The sequence below is a fragment of the Dendropsophus ebraccatus genome, chromosome 4, assembly GCF_027789765.1.
Source record: "Dendropsophus ebraccatus isolate aDenEbr1 chromosome 4, aDenEbr1.pat, whole genome shotgun sequence".
Taxonomy (NCBI): domain Eukaryota; kingdom Metazoa; phylum Chordata; class Amphibia; order Anura; family Hylidae; genus Dendropsophus; species Dendropsophus ebraccatus.
In genome coordinates this window covers 149,609,318-149,635,818 of record NC_091457.1, presented here as the reverse complement: position 1 = coordinate 149,635,818, position 26,501 = coordinate 149,609,318, and the positions used below count along the sequence as shown (strand labels likewise).

The 26,501-nt window shown below is 42.2% G+C and overlaps 1 protein-coding gene across 2 annotated transcripts in view; it reads right to left on the bottom strand.

Moving 5' to 3' along the window:
* Positions 1-26,501, bottom strand: part of C4H1orf21 (chromosome 4 C1orf21 homolog) — a 57,602-nt gene that overhangs the window by 9,654 nt on the left and 21,447 nt on the right. For both annotated transcript variants that reach the window (XM_069968975.1, XM_069968974.1), the window contains 2 exons: positions 8,045-8,241; positions 2,705-2,799 (listed from right to left, as the gene is read on the bottom strand). In XM_069968975.1, coding sequence (XP_069825076.1) covers positions 2,705-2,799; positions 8,045-8,138 — 189 coding nt within the window. In that variant the 5' untranslated portion in view covers positions 8,139-8,241. The remainder of the gene's footprint in view (positions 1-2,704; positions 2,800-8,044; positions 8,242-26,501) is intronic.

Sequence of the window (26,501 nt, the reverse complement as noted above, 5' to 3'; positions counted from 1 at the left end):
GTCCGGGACTGCAGTACCGGCCGGGATCATCTTTGCAGAGACCGGCCGGGTCACGGAACGGCCGGTCTTTTATGCCATGTGAACATGGCCTTACTCTGCATCATATAAAGTACCCACTATTACAGTCTGGGGGTACAGTGAAGAAACTTTGTCACCTCTAAAAACGCCCTCTACCATCCCTGGTATATATAACAGTTGTGGCACATTTGGAAATCAACTAAGAACACCAAATAAATGTGATTCCCTATGTGTTAGACTCAGGTATAGGATATATACATGTACATGCAGTTATTAGAACCTGCAGCTACCTACTTTATGACGTTCCAAAGGGCATCGTCCATTATCACTACTCTCGGGATAGTGTAGATAGTTCTGAATCTATCACCCACCTACAGATGGTTTTATCATATTTCCTTTTTTTTTTTTTTTTTTTATCATTCATTTACCATCCTCCTCCCGTCCAATGTTATTAAAGGGGTACCCCAGCGAAAATATTTTTCTTTCAGATTAACTGGTTTCAGAAAGTTATATAAATTTGTAGTTTACTTCTAGGTAAAAATCCCAGGTCTTCCCATACTTATCAGCAGCTGGATGCCCTGCAGGAAGTGGTGTTTTCTTTCCATTCTGACACAGTGCTTTCTGCTGCCACCTCTGTCCACATCAGGAACTGTCTAGAGCAGAGTAAACCTCTCCTGCTCTGGACAGTTCCTGACATGGACAGAGATGGCAACAGAGAGCACTGTGTCAGACAAAAGAAAACAACACTTCCTGCAGGACATACAGCAGCTGATAAGTACTGGACGACTTGAGATTTTAAAATAGAAGTAAATTACTAATTTATATAACTTTCTGAAATCAGTTGATTTGAAAGAAATGAACATTTTTCCCAGAATACCCCTTTATTAGCCAGCTGCCTGACCGTACTACAATAGACTTCAAGCAGAATATTTAGTGCCGATTGAATAGAGAAAGACCTATGCAAGTGAGAAGGCATTCAAAGGAACATCTTCACCTCCATGTCAAGAACCCTGGATCTCATTGATCTTTTTCCACTTGTGACATCATTGATCCGATGCCATTGAATGAGGTCACTGGCTCTTACAGAATGGGTCACATCACATACTCACATTGCTGCACACACTGCTGACACATAACACACGTGCCACTAACACAAGGCACGAATGTAACTACGCATGCCACTCACAAAGTTATGTGTCCGCTCATCCCTCCTGTCTGGCACCGTCCCATATAAAGCTTTTTTGGCTCCCAATCCTAATGCCTGGGTGACACTGAAAATCTTCATGACCAGGACAAGCATATCAGGTCTTACTAAGCAGAATGTCTAGCAAAATCAAAGTATACCTATTATATTAACTATATAACCAATGCAGGATTTATCTTTCATTCTTTACTCTTTTTAAGGCCCTATTACACAAATCGATTATCGGACATACATGGCCGATAATTGCTAGGTGTAATAGGACATGTTAAAAGACCACGATCAGCCGACATGCACTATGTCAGGTGATCGTGGTTATTTAACATGCTGAAACAGCCGATCATGACAGCGATGGTCTGCTGCGTGTCACTCGGTGTAATAGGAGCCACCGTTAACTTCAATGGGTAGCCCCTCCTACTGCTAACCGCACCCCCTTCCCTCCCCCACCTTCTGTCTCTGTGTGTAATAGCACCGGCAGCGGGCAGGGAATGACAGGTCGGCATTTGCTTCCCCCTCATTATCTTTGCTGTGTAATAGGGCATTTAGCTATTGTTTGGAATTATTCAGAATCCCTGCACACACTGAAAAGACTGAAAAAGAAATACACACACAGTTCTCTTGCTGAATACCACATAAATGTGTATTAGATCTCAAAAGTCTAGGGGGAAGCGAGCGCGGACCCAACAGGTCGGCGCTCGCTTCCCCCTCATTATCTTGCTGCGTAATAGGACCTTTAGCTATTGTTTGGAGCTATTCAGAATCCCTGCACTCACTGAAAAGACTGAAAAAGAAATACACACACAGTTCTCTTGCTGAACAACACATAAACATGTATTAGATCTCAAAAGTCCATGTCTGGGAGCCCTACTTAATGAAATCTGATTTATACTATTGTAAACACTGTGCTATAATGCCCAATAGGGGAGCAGATGATTGTACACAATACTGAGGGTCAGAAATCATGAGAGTGCCCAAAAGAAAGACCCCCCCTGCTAGTTCATTACAAGGGGGTAAAGAATGATCAACGATAGGGTTTTTACCCTACATACATGGTGGTTTAGTCTGAAAAACCACTTGACATTGCACCCTCTAAGCCTTCTTCACTGATAATGGTCATAGCCCAATGCAGTAAAAAAAAACAAACGAAAAAAACAAACAAAAAACAGTGAGACTACAGACTGGTGGGTTTCCTGCCTTTACGTTAGGCCCAGGTCCTCTCATTCTGTTGGGACAGAATTCCATAAAAAAAATAAAAATAAATAAAATTATATATATATATATATATATATATATATATATATAAAATTCGTGTAATACGGCCTTAAAAGGAGTAAAGAATGAAAGATAAATCCTGCACTGGTTATATATATGTTATTGTTGATCTTAGTCCATGTTCCACCATCTTACCCTCTCATCTCTATAATACCATGCTACCAGTAGGAACTCTGCAGCTGGATAGTCACAGTCCTATGAATAAATGCCTACCAAATTTTCTTGGTTCTTCTGAACAATTTTTTGCTCCTCTTCTTCCCCATTTTTCATGTACTTGACTTCTTCGACTGGTTTGATCCTGTATTCATCTGTTGGGATAAAATACAATATATTATATATAGCGTTAGTTGTAGGTCGGGTGCTGGAGAGTTTGTGTTTGTTCTTCTACGGTGGCAGTGCTATATAACAGAGTCACGATGGATACTTTCTCAGATTAATCCCATTGGAGCAGGAATGGAGTCCCAATCCAGTGTGAACCTATATTTATTATTCCAAGTTTTGCTAAAAGTTCAGTTCGGTACCGAACTAAACTTTTTACAAAGTTTGGGACGAGTTTTTAAAGTTGGCAGCTGCACAATAAAATACACATTAAAAAAAAAAAAAGAAAGTATGCTAACCATCCCCCTACTATGGGTCTCTGGCTTCTCCAGTCTGCTCAGCCAATCAATGACTGAGACGGGACAGAGACACAGCCAGTGATTGGCTAAGCAGGCTGTTGCTCCATAGACAAGAGTGATAACCTGCTCAGCCAATCACTGTCTGTGGTGCTGTCTTGTATCAGTCAGTAATTGGCTGAGCGGGCTGCAGGGGACACTGGAGAAAATAGACAGCGGGGGAACAGCTAAATGCCTGCAATCATTTAGCTGTTTTAGTGCAGTTTGTTTAAGGTTTGGTTCAGACGGACCCCAAACTTTGCCTCAAAGTTTGTCTAACCTGACAAACTGAGCTTTAAAAAGTTTACTCTTCTCTATGTTTATCCCAGGCAGGTTTAAATTCACTTCCTGTAAATTTACCAACCACCTCTGCTGGAAGGTTGTTCCAGCATCTACTACTCTTTTAGTAAAGTAATATGTGAACATAGCACAATACTATAGAGACCCGCTAACAAAGGCTGCAATAAGCTCACAGCTGCAATAGAGTTGGGGGGGGTTCTCATTGAACGCATATAATTTAAGAAATGGCTCCTTCTTATAGATCACCAGGACTCATAAATATCTCGCTACCGAAACCCCCGGCATTAGATGATATTTGTTCTCTTATGGCTAAGAACATATTTGAAATTCCAGACGGTGCAAAAACCAGAGGAGACATGATAGACGTTTCTAGATATAGCCTGATATTCTGCTCTAAATGTCTATTAGGTGAATATTAAAGCAGTTCATCACCATGAAATATGTAACTGAACAGAATGATTTGTTCTTAGTAAGCACCAGAAAAAGCAAGCAATAAAAATCCACCGGCAGAAAAAATGAGAGCACCATGCAAAACTAGCACTAGGCAACCTAACAATCTAACCTAGGAAAAGGGAAAGAAGAACAGCACGATAAGAAGAACTAATATTATATATATATATATATATATATATATATATATATATACACACAAACACACAAACACGTTGAGGAAGGCTTGACGCCGAAACGTCCTGTTTTTTACCGCTGTAAAAAAATCTGATGAATTTTCTATAATAAAAGATTTCTGGAAGCATGAAAATGGTGAGTGCCGAGATTTGAACTTTCATGATTCTATAGGAATTTTTTCCTATTACGAGCACCACCCTCGACACAGACATGCCGCCCAAAAGGAATTTCTTAGTGTTTTGCATGATGGCTGCTGTGTGACAAACATTTTGTTTTCAAAGAATTTTAAATAATTTTTTCAAATTAAGGATATACAGCACAAAAGCCCAACATAGGCTGCAAGAGAAGGCCCAACAGGGGCCAGGTAGGCAAATACCACATAAAGTATTGGCAATGTCCACATAGAAACAGCGCATTCAAGCACTCGTAAAAGAAGTCCCACTCCCAAACTACAATCGTAAATCACAGCTGTAGTAATACAGACTTCCACTAACTTCAACTTCATAACTCGGAAAAAGAGAGTACAAAATTTAAAAAAAGGTCTAAAACACCAACCACATAGAACATCTACAAATACACCACACACAGACCCACGAGACAAAGACGGGGGGTGGGGGGGTAGGGCAGGGGAAGGAGGGGGGACAAAGCCAGTGAGCCTGTCCCCAATCCCCCATACCAATTAAGCAACTCTCCCAGTAGCCAATGTCGGATCCAAATATAACATCCAGGGCCGTCAAACCTTAAGGAACATTTCCTCTTTATCATTAAGAATCGCATGGAGTCGGTCATTGACCATGATCCAATTTACAATTTTCAACGCATAAGAAGGCAACATTTTAACATTACATTGAGTTAGCGAGAATAACATGTTAAAAACCCTCCTCCAGAACCTTTTAACCTTCACACAGGTCCACCATGTGTGATACATCGTCCCCTCTAAACCACAGTTTTGAAAACAATTAGCTGAATAGTTAGGAACCATTTTTGCTATTCGAGCAGGGACTAAGTACCACCTCATGAACACTTTATAATTGGCTTCAACCAAGGCAACATTGATGGAAACCTTAGCTGTATTCATAGCCATATCCTGCCATTCTCACGCAGAGAAGGATAAAGAGAGATCGCGTTCCCACTGGGCCATATATCTCAGCTTGTGTGACAAACATTTTGGAAGCCACTTGCCAGACACCTTCCTCATATTTAGATAATCATGAATTATGTACCCAATTTTTTCTTTGAAAATGTTCTGAGGCTCGGAGATCTTCAAAGCAGAAATTCGCCCATCTTCCAGAACCAAGTCATGGATGGCATATAAAACGGTCACTACTGAAGGTCTGCCGAGACAGTCTTCATCTTCGGTGTGGAAGTTGCCATTTTTTCCATTTTGCAGCCCAATCGACTACGAGGACACTTGATGCCTAATGTTTGTACAATGTCTCTTTAAGTGTCTTTGGACAAGGCATGGCCCTGTTCTCCTTTGCAATGAGATCTGCTGTAGACTCTGCCACGTCTCTTTATTACTTGGATAACATGAGATCAGACTAAAACTTTCATTGAAGTGGGAAAAAATATTAAAATGGCAAGGCCAAGGACTTATCAACACCTTCTCAAACATTCATTACCAAGATCCCAAGGTCTATGCCCATCACAGGCAGCTGGGAGAGAAGGCACTTCTGTGCCATGACACCATTTAAATAAAAAGCCAGGATACAAATGATTTAGTCTGAATGGCAAGTACTAGAATATAGGGTACTGACTGCAGGCAAGAAATTACTTTTAGGAGGCATCACCGTGTACTGTCTACACAAGAGACAGTTGCCCATAACTTTATGGGTGGACACAGATAAGAGGAAAGCCTTGGTTTACGATGAGGATACCGTGAAGACAATCTAGTCTCTTCCTCTCCTGGACACAGCACAAGCTAAGCCCCACCCCATTTCCTGTGTTCCATCTTCACAAGAGACAGTTGCCTGAAACTTTATGGGTAGACACAGATGAGAGGGAAGCCTTGGTTTTAGGGATGGTCCGAACCTGCCGAGGTTCGGGTTCGTACGAATCTGAACTCTCGGCAATGATTCCCGCTGTCTTCCACCTCCATGGAGAGGTTGGATACAGCCGGAGGACCACCTGGAAAACTGGGATACAGCCTATGGCTAAGGCTGTATCCCAGTTTTCCAGGCGGTCCTCCGGCTGTATCCACCCGCTGCACGGAGCGGGCAGACAGCGGGAATCATTGCCAAGAGTTCAGGTTTGTGCAAACCCGAACCTCGGCAGGTTCGGACCATCGCTACTTGGTTTACAATGAGGATACTGTGAAGGATGCAAACAGGCTTAGCTTGCATGCAGACAATCTAGTCTCTTCCTCTCCTGCACACAGCACGAGCTAAGCCCCACCCCCATTTCTTATATTCCGTCTTGGCCTCTGTTCAAATGATTGGTGTTGCTCCAAGCTATCATATATTTATCACTATTTCTATAGAAAGGTGATGAATGTTGTTTTGTTGGACAATCCCTTTAATTTATTCCATTTACAAGAGAAAGAAGTACTTTTTTTTTTCTCGTTATTCAGTTTAGTTTTGCTAGTTTTATTAAGGTAAAAAAAAAAAAAGGTGCGACATAATATCCTTTCCTTACCGTTGGCATGGTACACAGTGTCTCATATACTCTAGTGACTTCACATGAGCCAAGTATAAGCCATCTGTCATCCCAACACTACAGAAGCACCTGCTAAGCAGAGTTCTAAGTGACCTATGATGGCACCAGATTCCCAGGAGTTAGATAATGTATGTGGGTCAGTAACAGGAACACAGTTATACTGTAATTTATGACAACCTCTCATCTCCCTCAGCATTGGCGGTTAGTGTAAGGCCGGACTTATAATGCACAGTTCACAATATCTAACTGGAAGCATGCAAAGAGGATTACGTAATGCAGCAAATATAATAGATGATTTTCCTAGACCACCACCGGTCCTGAGCTTGAGTCTTCCAGCACTATTCTGTTGCTTCCAACAAACAGCAACTTTAAAGGAGAAGTCCGGCGATTTTTAAAATCTAAAAAGCCGGGGGGGGGGGGGATTGATTACAGGAACTAACTCACCTCTCCCTGTGCCCGCGGTGAGCAGTGGGATCGGTTCCAGGACCCCAGGCAGAAGGAATTTTCCCGCAAGTTGTGATGACGTCACAACTCGGGGGGGGGGGGGGAGCCTGTCCCGGCTGATGGACTGGCTGCTCAGCCAATCAGTGACTGGAGCGGCGTTCTGCCCCAATCGCTGACTGGCAAATTACATGACTATGCAAAGATTTAACCGGCTATACATTTTTCCCATAACCCGTCTCAACACAAGAGAATGCTGGCACTACACAGACACACAAACTCTAATCGGCGCGCTGACCGCAGCTGTAGACCCTGCAAGTGACCTGCGTTGCTCACCAACAGTAACAATAGTCAGTCAAACAGTTCGTTTAGAGAAAGGTGGCGTGGCACTCACCGGACTTCTTACTTGCAAAATCAACTTTATTCCATGAAAAGTAGGGTCATGGACGCTGACTGCTGAGTGGCTACAGCAGTTTCGCACACATGCGCAGCGCACTTCCTCTGGCCGGAGGAGAAACACTGTGCATGCATGCAAAACGGCTGTAGCCACTCTCGTCAGCGTTCATGACCCTACTTTTTATGGAATAAAGTTGATTTTGCAAGTAAGAAATTGTACTATGAGACGGCAGCCATACAGGTTATCAACCTTAGGTTTAACGTCCCATTTCAACTTCCTTTAATAAAAAGAAACTAAATTTTTAAATCTTAAATGTTATTTCATTCAATGTTCCTAATATTACGACTACTGTAATTTATGGAACAATCTTGATATTCTCAATTCATTTGAACTTCGGAAATAATGTTCTGAACAAGATTATCATAGAATTTTTTGGCGTTTGTATTTAGCGATTTATGACATTAGCCCATAGGCGCTTACCACAGAAGGCGTCCCCGTTTTGGTAGCTCTTGCCGTTTTGGGTATCTTCATCGTTTTGCACTGTAGATACATGCTTAGCTGAAGCACATCCCATATTTATTCAGTCAGCTCCGGACTGACTGCTTAGAAAAATCATTTCTAGTGAAAACCTTTCAAGTCAGGCCAAGTACTCAAAGATGTATCCACCATTGCTGAACCTAAAGGAAATAAAAAAAGATATAGAAATTTAGTGTTGACCCCTGACCCATGTTGTCTTATAGCAGGGATATGGAACCTTTGGCCTGCTAGCTGTTGCAAAACTACAATTCCCATCATGCCTGGACAGCCATGGCTGTCCAGGCATGATGGGAATTGAAGTTTTGCAACAGCTAGGGGGCCGAAGGTTCCTCATACCTAGTTTATATAATTACATTACAAAAGTATGTGAATCCAAACATAGGCTAGGTTCCCACAATGTAAGAATATGAGCAAATAACAGCCCTTATTTTAAAACCAAAGGCATTACTATTTGAATGATGGGCGTAATTTTAAAATGATGGCCATTATTTGTCACTATATGCCATCTGTCCAATAAAAATGTGTGTATGAGCATAGCCATAGACAAACAGCACATGGAGTAAACCTCCACAGTGCAGGGGAAAAAAGGTGAATTATCTGAATTTCTGCATTGATTACTAATAAAATGTAGTAATAATAAAAAGGCTATGTCCACATAGCGGGAAACCGTGTAATGATATACGTGGCAGAAATTCTAATGGTATTTTGACCGTTTGCAGATTACCCTTATTAAAGGGGTGTTCCAGAATATTTTTTTTTATAATCAAGTGGTGCCAGAAAATTATACAGATTTGTAATTTACTTCTATTTAAAAATCTCAAGTCTTCCAGTACTTATCAGCTGCTGGATGTCCTGGTGTATTCTTTCCAGTCTGTCACAATACTCTCTGCTGCCACCTCTGCCCATGTCAGGAACTGTCCAGAGCAGTAACAAATTCCCATAGAAAACCTCTCCTGCTCTGGACAGTTCCTGACATAGACAGAGGTGGCAGCATAGAGCACTGTATATTACTGGAAAGAATACACCACTTCATGCAGAACAAACAACAGCTGATAAGTACTGGAAGATTTTTAAATAGAAGTAATTTACAAATCTGTATAATTTTCTGACACCAGTTGATTAAAAAAACATATTTTTTCCCTTTAAATGGGGCCCCGTGCCTCATATTTCTTATACTTAAGAGAGAGGAATATGGGGCAGATATTTTAAAGGAATGGTGAATAAACCACGGCCACAATTCAGAGTGAACTACAGTATATATTAGCATTGAAAACAACAGCACACAAATATAAATGTGCATGTTAAGCATATACAGAAGTCTATAAAGTAGAAAACAATCATATTAGGTGACCATAAATCTATGAGCCGGCTCCAATGACATGGCATAACTCAATATGGCATCTATGGCTATGGCTGGGATGCCTGTGGCTCAGTTACTCTATCTAATTAATATATGGTATGACGTGCTTAGCTAACCATGAAGGGAAGCTGCAGAAATAGGACACATGGAAGAACTGGATGTCAATCACAACACCCTATATTATCGGGAGAGCTCTCTCACTGCCAGTGCGGACAGTTATTATGGCAGAAAGGACCTGTACGGAGACAAACTTAGTTGGTTTGCAACGTCCAGTATAATTTATTTAAGTGTCGTGATGACATTAGACATGGTTTTTCATCTTGAGTCAAGGAAGTAGTTAAAGTAAAAGAAAATTTCAGCCTGGAAGACCGTACACACATAGGGGGATTCCGGACCTAGAAAAAAATGTTAGTTGGAGTGCTAGAGAATGAATACTCACCTACCCCCCATCCCCCTTGGATGTTGCTCCATTGGTTCTTACTTCCTATTACATGTTTGGCCAGTTCCTGAGGGGACAATGGGTCACAGGAAAAGGCAGTGAACAACAGGGAACTGGAGTCATCCAAATGGCAGGGGATCAGGGTAGATGAGTATGGTTCCTTTTTTTACTATATATCACCCTGACTCGCTTTCAATTTTTTTTCCCTAGAATATCCAGAATATTTCCAACCTTTGTATAAATATCGATAACGGTCTTTATAGGGGTAGGTGCCCATCTGGTGGATTTGCATTACACGTCTCCATTGGGTGTGATGTGGATTGCTATAAAAATTTGTGCAAAATCTGCAGGTGTGAAGATAAGCCTTCATATGAACCCAATAATTATAGTCAAAATAACCCATCCCATCTTATAACCAGTGACGAGACACGTGACCCATATAACAGATACTGCATGTTAGGATCTGTAGACATCTACATCATGGTATCCATCATGAATGGAAGAGTGCCGAAACTGTATGATAGACGCCATCGGTAACTGATGTACCCCAGTAGGCTCCATTTTGCATGCAGTGCTATTGTTCCCATTAAAATTTATATGATTTGTGATGAAGTCAGTGATTTAGTAAGCCCAAGGGAACAAAGGAATTGTGGTCAAAGAACAAGGTACAAACTGATAGACGTTACAGACAATTTTTCTTGAGATCTCCTACACACAACACCAAGATTAGAATTCAATATTAATAAGGCATGGCATGCAGAGGGATATTCATCACCATCAAGCTGAGTCCTCTATTCCCCGGTCCATATGTCGGAAGAGACTTTAGTTTGATGGAGAAGAGAGGAGAATAGCAAGAAAAAAAAATTGCAGGATCAGTCCCTATGTCAACGTGAAAACAACGGTCTTCAAATTATAAAATTTGCTTGCTTTGTTAGAGCATTATTAGATTATTACTTTGTGGTGTTGATGCCAAGAGTGGATTTTGCTAGATTTGCCCTAATTTTTTTTCTTCACTCCATTGAAAGTTAATACGCCAGAAAACTGTCAAAATTACTTGCTGACGTATCCCGATGTATTCGTGTCTCGATGCCACAGATCGTGGCGTAAACCCTGCCTTAGGCTCTTTTGCAGTGGGGACTCCCTCATGTGTACTTCCCCCATATAGCTATGACAGATGCCGCTTTGTAACATTCATCATACATTGACTTCTATGGAATAAAAATAAATACCATGGTATATTTATTTGTATGGAATAATGCACATTGTAATATTCTATAAAAAAAACCGTAATCCCAGATGGAAGCTGCCAGAACTGAGGCCAAGTGACGCTTTACTTGCCTCTGTCAGGTGACTTGGGTCTATGGGTATGTTTGCTGTATATTGCACAGTAGAGTACACAGACCCCACTACACACGGTGTGAAAAGAGCCTAAAAATCAGAGAATGGGATTACTAGACTTGGTAGAAAAAAAAACAACCAAAACGATACCTTAGACATAACAACAGGTAAGACATGCTGGGAAATAAAAATTTTTTCCCCGAGACAAGAGATATTCATCATGCGGAGGGAAGGTGATTGAGTCATCTGTTTAGTAAAGGATTCTTTACAGTTTGCTTAATCAAACTACATGGCGGTCTACCCAAGTAGTAGTAATGGCAGATTCAATAAAGGGACAGATACTCATCCACTAATAGAAGGTTTGAAGTTGATGGACAACATAGTAAATTTTTTTCAACTTAAAGAGATTGTACGCAGAGTAGAAGGTAAATCATGGCTTCTGATCCCTGGCGCTAACATCCTGTCTTCTCATGGAAACCTTTTGAGATAGGAGGGGGCAAGTGTAAGCTCCAAATATTGCATGTGGGTGAAACCATGCCCCATGACTAGAGATGAGCGAATCTCGAGCATGCTGGAGTCCATCCGAACCCGAACGTTCGGCATTTGATTAGCGGTGGCTGCTGAACTTGGATAAAGCCCTAAGGCTATGTAGAAAACATGGATATAGTCATTGGCTGTATCCATGTTTTCCAGACAACCTTAGAGCTTTATCCAACTTCAGCAGCCACCGCTAATCAAATGCTGAACGTTCGGGTTCGGATGGACTCGAGCATGCTCAAGGTTCGCTCATCTCTACCCATGACCGATACACCATAGCTGCCCAATGTGGCAATAATGATTGAAACTTACACTCACCCCTTCTGCCTTGGGTATACAGTGGTTCCGAGACACGGAAAGACAAGACGTTAGCACCAGGGAGAAGAAGGCTTGAGTCGTGTTTTGCTCCACTTACAACGTCTTTAAGAAACAAAAAGTAAAAAAAAAAAAAAAAAAAGAGATAATCCTACATTTCCCATCTAAACAGCAACGAGTCTGAAAGTCTTTAGAAGTAGGAAGTGAAGTGTGAAGTCTTCCCTTTCCAAATATTATAAAGTATCTCCCCTCCGAGCGCCAGGGGATACGTTAATTTTAATATACATTTCCAAATGTGTTACGCTTCTTAATTTTTGAAGTACGACCAAATCGCTGACATTTGTATCGTTTCACATCACCAGCCACAATTATTTTTAGCAACAAAATGCAAATTCATTCTCTTAAAAACTCCCAGCTGTCTTTGCAATTTTAAAGTGTGTTCTCCATCCTCCTTCTGATGAGCCCACACAGTGACGCAGCCTATGGGAGCTAAAATCAGTCTACATTCTGTCTTCAAGTCTGTGCCAATAAATGTTGTTATGGTAACATCTAATTCATCACTGGTTATCAGCAACACTCCCAAGAGAAGCGGAATAAAAGGCTTTCTTATAGAGTGTTTACAAGTCATGGCTACATTATAACGTGCCGAATTCTTACATTCCAGATATAAGTGGTACAAGCGGTTGAGGATGCTGACCAAATCAAACCAATGGTCCATTACCATCATCCAACATTTCTACAGCAAGTCATAGAAGTCTAGGGAGCCAAGATTTAGAAGGTTTTGACCAGGCTGCAAACAAAAATAGGAGCAGGGCAATGGCCCGCCTCCAATGCACATTAAAAGAACGTCACTGAGTCGGGAACTGGGCAGCGTTTCAAAAAAAAAAAAAAAAAAAAGGACCGCGCCACCAGGATAACGTACCAGGTGGTGGAGTAGAGAAGTAAAGTTTGAAGAGTTCCAGAGTTTGTAGGTTAAGATCTCTGTGGTAAACATTATCTAAAGATTGAAAAATACCCCCTACCCACAGGATGGGGATATCTAGGTGATGTCTATCTGATTGGTGGGGATCCAACAGCTGGAACGTCTCCATGGTGGCTCTGAAGATAGCTCAGCGCTGCACACTAACTCTTTCAGATCAGATACTTTCCCCCGTCTTGTGGATAATTCATTTAAGCCCAATAAATAAGCTAATATGGAAGACTGTGGTCCAGTCTCAGTCTAGCAAAAACACACCCCAAAGCTAACATATAACTTTGATCTCATGGAGATGGGAGGAGAACAATAGCAAGAAAAAAAAAAATGGAGATGGGCCATTCCGACCTGCTTTAAAATTACATCTCCCCATGTAGTAGGAAGTGTACCCATACACTTCAATGGGTCAAACATGCCGGAAAAGAGGGGTCAAAGGTTTTTGTCCCCATGTTTTAACCATTACGTAACAGAATCCAGATATGATATACTATAATGACAATTTACCTTTTTATGAACCGTAGCGGAACACGACCTACAGAAGATGCATTGTAAGGATCGTTACGTAAAATGTCTACACGCCGTTTCCTGTCCATGCTCTGCCCTCCACAATCAGATCATAGTCTCTAAACTGTGAGCACACGGCACGGCTTTCTTACGCTCGTCTTCCCAAGGGCAGAAAATATGCCAGACATTATTCCACATGACACCGGCGTCATATGTTTGATTGCCTTTTCATGCAGGGGTCATGCTGTATCTACAGACCCATGTAAAGCTCTGGGCACACGTAGTAAATGTTTACCGCTCTATTCTGCCTCTGGACGCCTGCCAGCGAGACATGGGCTTCACAGAGCTCTGTATTCATTTCTATTAATAGCCCTCTCCCTCATCTACCATCCTGTTTAGCGTATGATTTGCTGAATACAGGATGAAACAAAGTTAACTACCCTGCTCAGAAGAGAATTCTTCAAGGTTACTCAATAAACTCTTAATCGGCATTATTGGTAAAGTGAATTTCCGTAATGTAATAGAACATAAAATGATTCATTCCCACCCATTCTCTATTTCTTCGGAATCTTACAGAGACGGCTCTTTGTCTGCCTTGCCTTTAGTTAATAAGCCTGGAACATTAGATTTTTTTTTACAAATCTTTTTCAGATCAGATTCTGAAGGAATACGGCAGGAATAGTAACTTGTTGCTATGATGTAGGGATAGTCATGTTTAAATTATATTATACTAGGAATACAGATGTGTCCATCCTTACCTTTCTATGAATTAAGATAAGGATAAAGATTTCTCATGGTACAAATTCAATACAGGATAGAGATTAGTAAAACTCTTAAACAGGCCACTAGTTGGAGACATATGGATGCATACAGCATAAACAACTCCCATCAGAGTATTGTGAAACCATGTTGGTCATCTTGGGCCATTGATCTCAGTATGTGCTGAGCTAACAGGAAAGGTGAGGATGGACACATCTGTATGTTCAGCTATATAGAATTATGGTTTGTGTTTGTATCTTACCAGTGAATGATAGGCCAGCAAGGATTGCCATACTGCAAATCTCTGTGACAATGTCCTTAACAATAAGCAAAAGGCGAAAGCTTATGATTAGAGATGAGCGAACCTGGAGCATGCTCGAGTCCATCCGAACCCGAACTTTCGGCATTTGATTAGCGGTGGCTGCTGAAGTTGGATAAAGCCCTAAGGCTATGTGGAAAACATGGATATAGTCATTGGCTGTATCCATGTTTTCCAGACAACGTTAGAGCTTTATCCAACTTCAGCAGCCCCCGCTAATCAAATGCTGATCGTTTGGGTTCGGATGGACTCGAACCCGGTTCGCTCATCTCTACTTATGATGCAAACTGTCAGCTCTTCATTTTCCCACTTTCTGTCTAGTGTACATCATGGAATGGCCTTCCTGTTCTAGCTGTACTCTCTAGCTGAGAACTCAGCCAACTCTAATCTTTCCCACTTCACTTTAAGTTGGCTTGAGAGGTATCGAACCATGCGATGCAAATTATGCATAACAAGAGGTTTGAGATGGGTTAGCCTCGAGTCAGCTTGGGTCCATTTGAACCTGAGCGTGCAAAATTTGATTACCGGTGGCTGCAGAAGTTGGATTCAGCCCTAAGGCTGCCTATGGTTTTATCCATGTTTTCCAGGTAGCCTTAGGGCTGCATTAAACTTCTTTAGCCACCGGTAATCAAATGCTGCACAGTCAGATTTAATACCTATAGGATATTGAAGAAATTTTTGGTGCAAAAAATAAATAAATTAATGCATGTCTGCAATGAGACAAATGCACCATCCCCAGAAAAATGCATCAAAAGGACTGCTAACTCAAAACTCACTAATAGGTACAAAAGTAATAAAAAACAACACAAAAAAAGTAAATATTGGAATACAATATGAACCAGTAATACCACAATAGTATGGGGGGCAGTAAGTACATAACAAAAAAAATATATATCCCGATTAAACACCAAATATGTTATCCAATATAAAGTACATGGGCGTGGACCCAAAGACATATCAGCAGCAGTATAAACAAATGGAGTGAGGACACAGTGAGAAGTTAGTTGGGGTAAAGATCAGAAGCAATGTGAGAAAATATTATTTGACTGAAAGAGTAGTAGATACCTGGAAAAAACTTCCAGCAGAGGTGGTTGGTAATTCTACAATAACAGAATTTAAACATACATCTATCCTAAGATAGTAAGAAAGAAAATACTAAAAGGGCAGACTAGATGGACCCAGTGGTCTTTTTCTGCTGACAATCTTCTATGTTTCTATGAGCGTGCAGATTCAAGGCCTGACGTAGTAAGAGGAAACAACAGATAATCACATGATCTGTGAAAAGTGCATAACAATACCACACAGTGGAGAACGGTACCACATTTCCTATGAAAATGATCAGTATCCAAGGTGCAAGCTCTCCAATACAATTACAATAGCAAACCTTATATTTTTATTGCGAAAATTGGTGTCCCCAAAATAACCAGGAATACCCGGTAACACCCACTTTCGGTTCAGGATTGCATAAACTACAATTGGACAAGCCCTTTAAATTGTGGATTGTGCAGTAAAACGGTCCCTTTTTTTTACCCCAATTTTAGAAAAAAAAAGGCAAAATTGGGGTAAAAAAATTGGGCATAGTGTGAGCACACCTATAGGTCATTAAAATAATTAATTTCAGGCCAATCTAAAGATACTGAAATGGTTCGCCGACCATAGATTTGGCAATTTTTGAGGGTTTATACTTAGCTCACAATAGTCGGCTTCCTGTCAGACAATTAATGTTTGCTTACACCCAAATCAATTTACTATATAAAATATCAGAGTCGGCTTCCTCAGGAAATTACACTATACAGTTACATGCAGCCAGTGCAAAAACACTATATGAGAACCCAACTGTGTGCACTGTGATACCTGGCCGCTATCTAACATAGCTGGATACAGATTGCATCTTGTTTGGTCTCCTATTAGTACCTGCAATAAGCGGATAAGATTTTAAATTGTATTTATTCTGCTTCCCAAGATCATTAGAAAAACAATTGTGGCCTACATTCACACTGCCATATACCATCAGCCATAACATTATCAGGTAGAACCCCAGATATCACCATTGAGGTGCTACATGTCACAGTAACATCTACATGATGCCAGGACACTGCAGAACATTGCCCATAACACTGTTACTGCCGCCATCTTGTCTTCTTCCCATAGTGCATCCTGGTGCCATCTCCTCCCCAGGTAAGTGACGCACACACAGACACTGCCTTCTAGTCAGTAGGACGGCATATGAACACTGCGGTCACTTATTGACCTCCCCATTGTCATCTCAGTGGTACCACCAATTAAACCCTAATAGTGCTGGCTTCAGCCTGTTTTGCTTTAACTACCCCTGATAGGAAGTTGTGTAGTTCTATGTGGTGTTGTCTCAGCTTAGTCCTTCTCAAGGCTGCCCTTGTGTGATGTTACCATCTAGGACCAGCACCTACGTTACCATCACCCTTCCATAATATATATATATATATATATATATATATATATATATATATATATATATATATAGAGAGAGAGAGAGAGAGAGAGAGAGAGAGAGAGAGAGAGAGAGAGAGAGAGAGAGAGAGAGAGACATATACATCTTTATTGGGGCATTTAGGGATAAATTAGATGTGTGTAAAGCATATTGTCTTGTGATGAGTTATGCCTCAGCCAGAGGAGCAGACAAGGAATGAATACAGCAGGTGCTACTGACTTCCTGGCTGCAGAGCAACATCCTGCTGTCCAGATAAACATGAATATAACCTATGGTCTATGGCTGAATCCATGTTTTTTAGGCAGCCTTAGGGAGGCATCCAACTTCCTCAGCCACCGGTAATCAAACGCCGAATGACTGGTCCCGAGTTGCGCTCATCTCTTTATATTAGTTTTACCTGATCTTGGAGTGCCCCTTTAAACAAGTACCGTCATAGTTTCATAAGCTCTACCGCCGTCCGTAGTAAATACTTAATATCTGTTTATATTAAAGTAAATACAATCTCAGGCTGTACATTTTCCAGAATGTAACAGCGACCGGGTCACCGTATGCACAAGCGTCAGCAGATGATAAAATCCCAGTCTTGCACTTCTCGAGCGTTAAACCATACACAGCAAATACAGAAGGGGACTTCATGATGCGGCAAGAGAACAGATTGTGTCTACACGCCGGCCCCGGGTTAGGGTTGTGCATTACAAAACGGTTCAAAAAAGGAGAAAACGATGACTTATGGGAAAAAGACTGGTGTGAGAATCCGGTAATAGAGCGTCGGGTAAGGAAGGTTACGCTCCAGACGATACTAAGATGGAGAACAGATCTACGTTTCTAAATGGAAAGCCAGATAATATGTTGCAGCTTTGCAGTCATTAGTGCTTATGAGTCATGGTGGTGTATGCATTTCCCACCATTAGCGGAGAGATATTGAAGAGGGTCATGGCTGCCACCAACAATAACAACAATAATAGTAATAATAAAGGCATATTTCTTCGTAGAAACAGCAGAAGTCAATTTTCCCCGTTGGTTGTTAATGAAATCCTTCTGCTTCTGCAAACAGCAATGCCTCTGGGATCGACAACTTCCCTCCGACGACATTGGCCCGGCTATAAATGTCTGGGGCGTATCAGGGGACTTATCCGTAAGACAAAAAGGAGCCCCGAGCCAGGAAATTCATTGGATAAGCAAATTAAGCATCCACCAAAGGGATCGGCAAAGTGAATGAGCTCACTAGAGATGGCAGCAGTTGGCAACAATGTGCTCACGTCTATGTGAGTGTACGGCTGCTGCCTGAGCACTCAGACCAAACATAATGCAGTAGGCCGGGTTATATGTCAGGATGGCATTCGTATGGTAATACAGTTAAAACAACACTGTATCCACCAACCCAACCCACCAAACTTTAAAAATGCACCCACAGCCTTGGTTAGAGCCAAAAATGATCTTTTAATCTGCAGCGCTGTGTCCTAAAGTGTCTGTGCCCCAGGTCTGCACCGCCTCTCCTTTCTTTCTCCCCACCCTCCTCATCATTAGGAACACCCCAGGCACAAGTGCAGTTTAGACTAAGGCAATGATTAGAAATCTTGCCGGGGTGGTGTTCATAATGAGGAGGAGGAGGAAGAAAGGAGAGGCATCACAGACCTGGTGCACAGACACTGTAGGCCACACCAGTTTGACTTCCCTGCTAAAGATTAGAAGATCATTTTTTGCTCTAACCAAAGCACTGGGCGCATTTTAAATGACACGACTGGTAAGGATTTACTCTCATCAAGTGGACAGTACTAGCTGTTTGGTGGGGTGGGTTGGTGGATACAGAGTCACTTTAAGTCATGCATATTTTTCAGCAGATATAAGGGGAGATTTATCAAACATGGTGTAACGTGAAACTGGCCCAGTTGCCCCTAGCAACCAATCAGATTCCACTTTTCATTTCTCTCAGACTCTTTGGAAATGAAAGGTGGAATCTGATTAGTTGCTAGGGGGAACTGAGCCAACTCTACTTTACACCATTTTTGATAAATCTCCCCCATAGTCTGTAAATTATTATTGTTGTTGCAGCAGCAGATTTGGCAGAAAAACAGTATAATTGAATATATAAGTGAATACATATATGAAATATATGTAATATATCTTATCAGAAAAAAATGCCTTCTTTCTCGCTCCTCCCCCCCCCCTTCTTAACTTATCAGATTCTCTGAAAAATCAAGACCTCACTACCTTCTTTGAGAGAGGGACTATAAGCTCCTTGAGAGACCAGCTGCATGCTGCCAGTAGAAGTCTATGGAGTAGAGGGCAGAGGAGAGAAGGGGAAGGGGCTGTAGAGTCTGCAGCCAATAAAAACACAGACCATGTACGGGGTCCTTAGAGAGAGGGGCAGATTTCCTCTCCCACAGAAGCTGCATGGTCAGAATGTAAAGGGTTATGGAAAGCAAAGAGAAATAAGTGCCAGACATTTCGGCTATTTAGGAGGGGGGGGGGGGGGTTGCAAAATCAGATGTCATAATAGGAAACCTATTTTAAAATTTACTATGGGGGCCTACCTTTTTCTAAGTCACTGACTTTTACTGAGTGTTGTATTCACAGCTTACACTTCTCAGCACTGCTCTATAAAGTCCACCATGCTTCTGCTTGTTAGGGTGTACTATAGAGATATACAGCCCCACCTTTGTGTGCAGTGTATAGGAGACATCATAGCAGCTAGTCTGTGTCCACTGTTTTAGGGACAACTGTCCTCAGCTTTATGGCTATTGAGAAATGAGAGAAAGGTTTTTATTTACCTTCTAGGAATAGTGTGGGTTCTGAAGACAGACTGGCACAGCTTGCAGTTACACAGTCCAGAATCTTTCTTCCTCTCCAAAATATAGCAGTATCTAACCCCCCCCTAACTCTATGTTCTGTCCTGCTTAGTCTGTTACTAGAGACAGAATTTTCCTAACAACAGACAGTGGGCAGACTATTGTGGACTAGGGAGACACCCAGTGGCCTGCCCAGATTTGAGATATGTTTTTCTGGGTTAAATAGTCATTTCTGGTAAATAATATAATTAGAAACAATATTATTTCAGGAATAACATAGACTATCATGTTTGAAATGACACTGACCAGTTAAGAATCTTCACAACTGTATCACCAATTACTACGGTCACAAAAGTAGAAAAACAAAAATAACGTAATTCCGCAACAATCACGCAACAGACACCAACGGCACCTGGGGCACCCCACTAACCTATAATGAGATGTCAGGCTGTGATGTGGCGTCAGGCTGTGATGTGGCGTCCTTCATTATGAGAGGAATACTAACGCTGCGCCATTCCTATTGATGGAATCTGTATGGAGGCTCCAAACAGAACCTACAAAGGGGTTAACTTCACCTACATTCAGGAACATGATCAGGGATCCCATCAAGCGAACAGTCTCTACTTTGTTAAAAAGAAATAAAAAAAATCTGGCCTATAGCCAAAAATCTGTAATGTCTCCTGTGGTACTGTATCCAAGCACAGCGTATAATATGTGGAAGAGGCTACGCTCGGAGATGTATCGTTTTCTATCACACGATTCCGTATTCTTATGTAAAAAGCTTCCGGTGATTCCTGACTCCTTCGCCCACACACACAGCGGATTGACAGCTTTTTCATGTACGGGTTTGTAGTCAGGGTGAGCTGTCAATCACCAGTGAGTGGGTGGGGGGAGCAGGACTCTCTATGGGCCCTGGCTGCGTGTAAACAGTGTTCTACATAAAGTTATAAAACTCAAACTCAACGTCTCCCCCTCTATGCTGTACTGCCCACCTCGTATAGGGGAGCTGTCCGATTAAAAAGAATCTGTTATCACTTTCATTGGGGAACGCGGCTTCTACCCACCTTACCAGTCTTCATTGATAGAGATATCAATCAAGACCGACGTACCAGGCAGAAGCCTCTAAGGCGACCTACATGACTCTGGGGACCACCTATATGACTCTGCGGACCACCTACATGACTCCGGGGACCACCTACATGACTCCGGGGACCACCTACATGACTCCGGGGACCACCTACATGACTCCGGGGACCACCTACATGACTCCGGGGACCACCTACATGACTCCGGGGACCACCTACATGACTCCGGGGACCACCTACATGACTCCGGGGACCACCTACATGACTCCGGGGACCACCTACATGACTCCGGGGACCACCTACATGACTCCGGGGACCACCTACATGACTCCGGGGACCACCTACATGACTCCGGGGACCACCTACATGACTCCGGGGACCACCTACATGACTCTGGGGACCACCTATATGACTCTGCGGACCACCTACATGACTCCGGGGACCTTCGGGGCCCTATGGATGGGGAGCTTGTATATAGGTGGGTAGGAGGTAATATAAAAGTGCAGTGCCTAAGGTGAATTATAGATATGTGATATAATGTGGCAATAATGTAATATAATATAAATATCAAGGTTGGCCCACTGTGTATTTGAGTTCGACACCCCTGATCTATGGTTCAAATCGAGGTTCATGTTAAATGGATTTTTAAGATTTTTTATATACATATTTATTTTTTATGATCTGAAAATCTTGCAGTTTTCATTCTCAATACTAGGCCTAAAATGAAGCGGAGACTTCCTCTTTTGTACGTGATGATAAGGAGGAACATCTGCCATAAAGTAACAGCTCAGGCTAGACGGTTGCTCTCATAATAATGTAGGGGGAAAAAATAAATAGACAGACAGATAGATAGATAGATAGATAGATAGATAGATAGATAGATAGATAGATAGATAGATAGATAGATACTTTATATAGTGACTAGAGATGAGCGAACCGGGTTCGGGTTCGAGTCCATCCGAACCCGAGCTTTTGGCATTTGATTAGCTGGGGCTGCTGAACTTGGATAAAGCTCTAAGGTTGTCTGGAAAACATGGGATACAGCCAATGACTATATCCATGATTTCCACATAGCCTTAGGGCTTTATCCAACTTCAGCAGCCACCGCTAATCAAATGCCAAAAGTTCGGGTTCGGTTGGACTCAAGCATGCTCCAGGTTCGCTCATCTCTAATAGTGACCTTTATACCTATAGTGACCTTTATATTACAGAAAATTAAGGATTATGAACAAAAGTGTGCCAGCCAAGTGCATGAGGACATGACGCCCATACATACATACATACACACAGACATACATACATACATATACACACACAGGCATACTGTACATACACGGACATACATACACGCACATACTGTACATACATACACAGACATACATACACATACTGTACATACATACACAGACAAACTGTACATACACAGACATACATACACATACTGTACATACATGCACAGACATACATACACATACTGTACATACATACACAGACATGCATACACATACTGTACATACATACACAGCCATACATACACATACAGTACATACCTACACATATTGTACATACATACACAGACATGCAGTACACACATCCATCCATCCACAGACATGACCTTCTGCCCCATTACATAAAGAGTCAGACAGAGGCTTGCAGCCTGGTACAAGTGAATGGGCAGTAGATAAGAGGCATTTCAATCAGTAAGCGGGTTAACATCTTTACTTACATGGCGCAGATTACATGTACTCGCTGATCAAAGACAATTAGTCCAGACGGTAAGAAAGTGAAGGATAACAGGATGAGCTGCACATGGGGTTTAGAGGATAAATTACATCCAGCGACAGAACACAATCATTTAGCAATGCCATCATTCACATACTGCAGCTGGAGGGGCAGCATGGTGTTAGGAACACGTCCATTGCAGCCGCAGCAAATATTCCTGAAATAACACGATATAGAAGGAGGAGGAGGACGCGTCTCTCAGTTCTCTGTGGTTCCATCCAGCGTTTTGTCTTTTGCACTGGACACTGGAGCTTCATCCACCCAGCAGGTCACCCACAAAGAACCGCTATGGCGTGTGTATAATTGTAGGTTCTTATTTATATAGTTAGGTTTTTATCACACAGTTTATTTTGGGCTTAAAAAAAAATTGCTAAAAAATCTATTTTTGTTACATGTAGATGATTTCTAGCATTATGTTGTAGTAATATGCAGGTTTCTTGTGGCATTTTTAACCCCTTCAAGACAGAGCCCGGATGTCGGGGCCAAATTAATGCAATGTTCCTCCCCGCCTTCTAAGAGCCTTTTATTTTTCCACCTACAGGGCTGGCTGGGGTGTCATATTTTGCGCCATGATCTCTAGTTTTTATTAATATCATATTGGTGTAACAGAACTTTTTTTTTTATTAAAGTCAATCCTGGTGTTTTTTATTTTTCCCGTTTACGCCGTTCGCCGTTATATTTTAATAGATAGGACAATTCCGCACGCTACGATATGTAATATGTTTATTTATTTTTTATTTTAATTTTTATAATGGGCAAGAGGTTATATTAAACTTTTATTGGGGGGATTTATAAGGGTTTTTTAAATACTTTAAAAAACTTTTTTCATTATACTTTTTTTTAAAACACATATTTCACAGTAAGGGCCCTATTCCACCGGACGATTATCGTTCAGATTATCGTTAAATCGTTCGAATCTAAACGATAATCGTTCGGTTGAAATGCAGTAACGATTAACGACCGAACGAGAAATCGTCGATCGCTTTATAAGACCTGGACCTATTTTTATTGTTGCTCGTTTGCAAAACGTTCGCAAATCGTTCGCATTGAATAAGACATCGTTTGGTCGTTCGCAATAGATACGAACGCAATAGCGAAGAAATACGGAAGAAGAAACTATCGCAATTACGATCATAAGTAACCATTATCGTTCCATGGAAATGAGTGAACGTTTTCAGGTCTTTCGCAATAGCGGTTGTTTGAGATCGTTAATCGTTAACGATTATGCTAACGATAATCGTCCGGTGGAATAGGGCCCTAAAACATGCAATCAATAGCTTGCATATACTGATGAATGCTATGCCATAGCATAGATCAGTGTTATCGGCGATCTATGCATAGAGCCTGCCTGAGAGCAGACTATACAGATTATACAGACTATACTACACAGATCGCCGATCCGACAGGACGATGGTAAGTAACTTACTTCCACCCGTTGGTACAATCGATCGGGACCCCCGCAGCCATGCGATCACTCAATGACAGGAGCTTGTCCTGTCACCGAGTACCTTAAACGTTGCTATAGATCACGGCGTTTAAAGGGGTACTCCGGGCTGGGGTAATTTTCAGTGTACGGCCGGAGAGGGGGTGGATATAGAAGGCACTGTTCACTTACCTCCCCGGTTCCAGTGGTGGATCCTGGATCGCGCCGCCCCATTCTCCCGTCCGGCTGCCACTTCCTGGTCTGAGCTGCGGCTTGAGATGTGACGTCTCAAGGCAGCTCAGCGATTTAGCGGTCATAGCAGAGTCCCGCCTCGGCCGCTAAACGGCTGAGCTGCCTTGAGACGTCTCAAGCTGCAGCTCAGAGCAGGAAGCGGCAGCTGGACAGGAGAACGAGGCGGCACGATCAGAGACCCGGTGCTGGAATCGGGGAGGTAAGTGACCGGCGCCTTCTATATCCACCTCCTCCCCGGCCGTACAATAAAAATGACCCCAGCCCGGAGTACCTCTTTAAGGGGTTAATGGTAGGCAGCTGCGGGATCGCAGCTGCCTGTCATTACCCTCGGCTCCTGGGACACTGATGTGTGCGGGGCCGCTCTCAATGCAGCGGTCCTGCACACATCAAACCCCTCTGCTACGCAGGAATGTATGTGTACATTCCCACTGCACGGGGTATGTGCAGCAGGAATGTATATGTACGTATTACTGACGTGAAGGGGTTAATAATAATAATTTTGAAAGTATTATTTATAGTCCCAACTAGGGATGGTCCAAACCGAGTTCGGTTCGGGTTAGTACGAACCCGAACTCTCGGTAATGATTCCCGCTGTCTGCCCGCTTCGTGCAGCGGGTGGATCCAGCGGGAGGACCGCCTGGAAAACTGGGATACAGCCATAGCCATAGGCTGTATCCCAGTTTTCTAGGCGGTCCTCCCGCTGTATCCACCCGCTCCACGGAGCGGGCAGACAGCGGGAATCTGTTGCCGAGCATTCGGGTTCATACGAACCCAAACCTCAGAGAGTTTGGACCATCCCTAGTCATTAGCACTTTAAAATGAGGAGGGTACATGTACAGCCAGAAATCAGACATTACAGTCATACTATGCTATGTTGTCATTTAATGGCAAATACCGGCCATTTCAAAACAGCAGCCTTTTTGTTTTTCAAAATAGTCTTCTTTCCCCAGTTCTGAGCTGCTGCTTTCTGCTGAAGACACTAAAAACTGTGTGTGAGCTTTTCTCTCTGTCTGCCCCTTCTCCCCCCTCCCACCCAAGATGGCTAATGTAAACAAGTCCCTATCGGCAACTTCTTTGTAATGCTGGAAGGGATAATCACAGTGAGTTCATCAGCAGCTTGACCTCAGATTAACCCTCCTGGCATTACAAAGAATTGTTATTGTTTTCACCCACCCCTGCCTGGGCATTGCCAAAAAAGGGGTCCTGGACAGAGTACCCCTTTAATATGCTCATGGGTGGTCTGACTGCTGGGATCCTTATGATCTTGAGAACCCAGCAGAATGGAGAAGCAGTCATGCTTGCACACCGCAGCTCTATTCACTGTGGGCCAAGTACAGTAGTTACAGTATAAGGCCTCATTCACACGTTCAGTGGTTTTTTTTGGGACGCAAAACCTCCCACTATTTTTCCTCCATGATTTGTGGGAAATCATCCGTATTTGCAACCGTAATTGCATCCGTTTCCTAAAATGTGAATAGTACTAGTTTGCATAAATTTGATCTGTGTTTTTTTTTTTTACGGACGTAACAGATGTGACACCCGCGACACCAGTAAAAAATCCCATGGACTTCTATGGTAATCTGTACCGCAAACACAATCCACACGAGGATATGTCCTTTTTTCTTTTTTTTTTTTTTACAGAAAGGAATACGCTTCAAGATTAACACGGACTGTGGTAATTTTTTTTTTTAATTAACCACTTGTGAGCCAAGGCTATAGTAGTTACCATAGCGCACGGTGACATTCCCGGCTTACTAGTTCTTTTCTTTGCCCGTGTTTTCTCTAGTTATCATGTGGCGTTCCTCAAAAATGTTCAAATAAAGTAATAATAAAAGGTAAGAGTCAAGAAACAGCTGACGGGGTAACAAGTAACAAACAATTCTGCGTGTTCGCTCCTGTACATCTCCTTAGGGCTCAAATTCCACAGCGTATCTGATCCCATTCTGACTGGCGCTGACGGAGTGCAGGTAAATACAGAGGGTGTGAACATGTAAGTGAAAGGTAAAGATAGCGACGCTTCGGGAACATTGTGGCCATTTGAACTTGTATTCTACTACT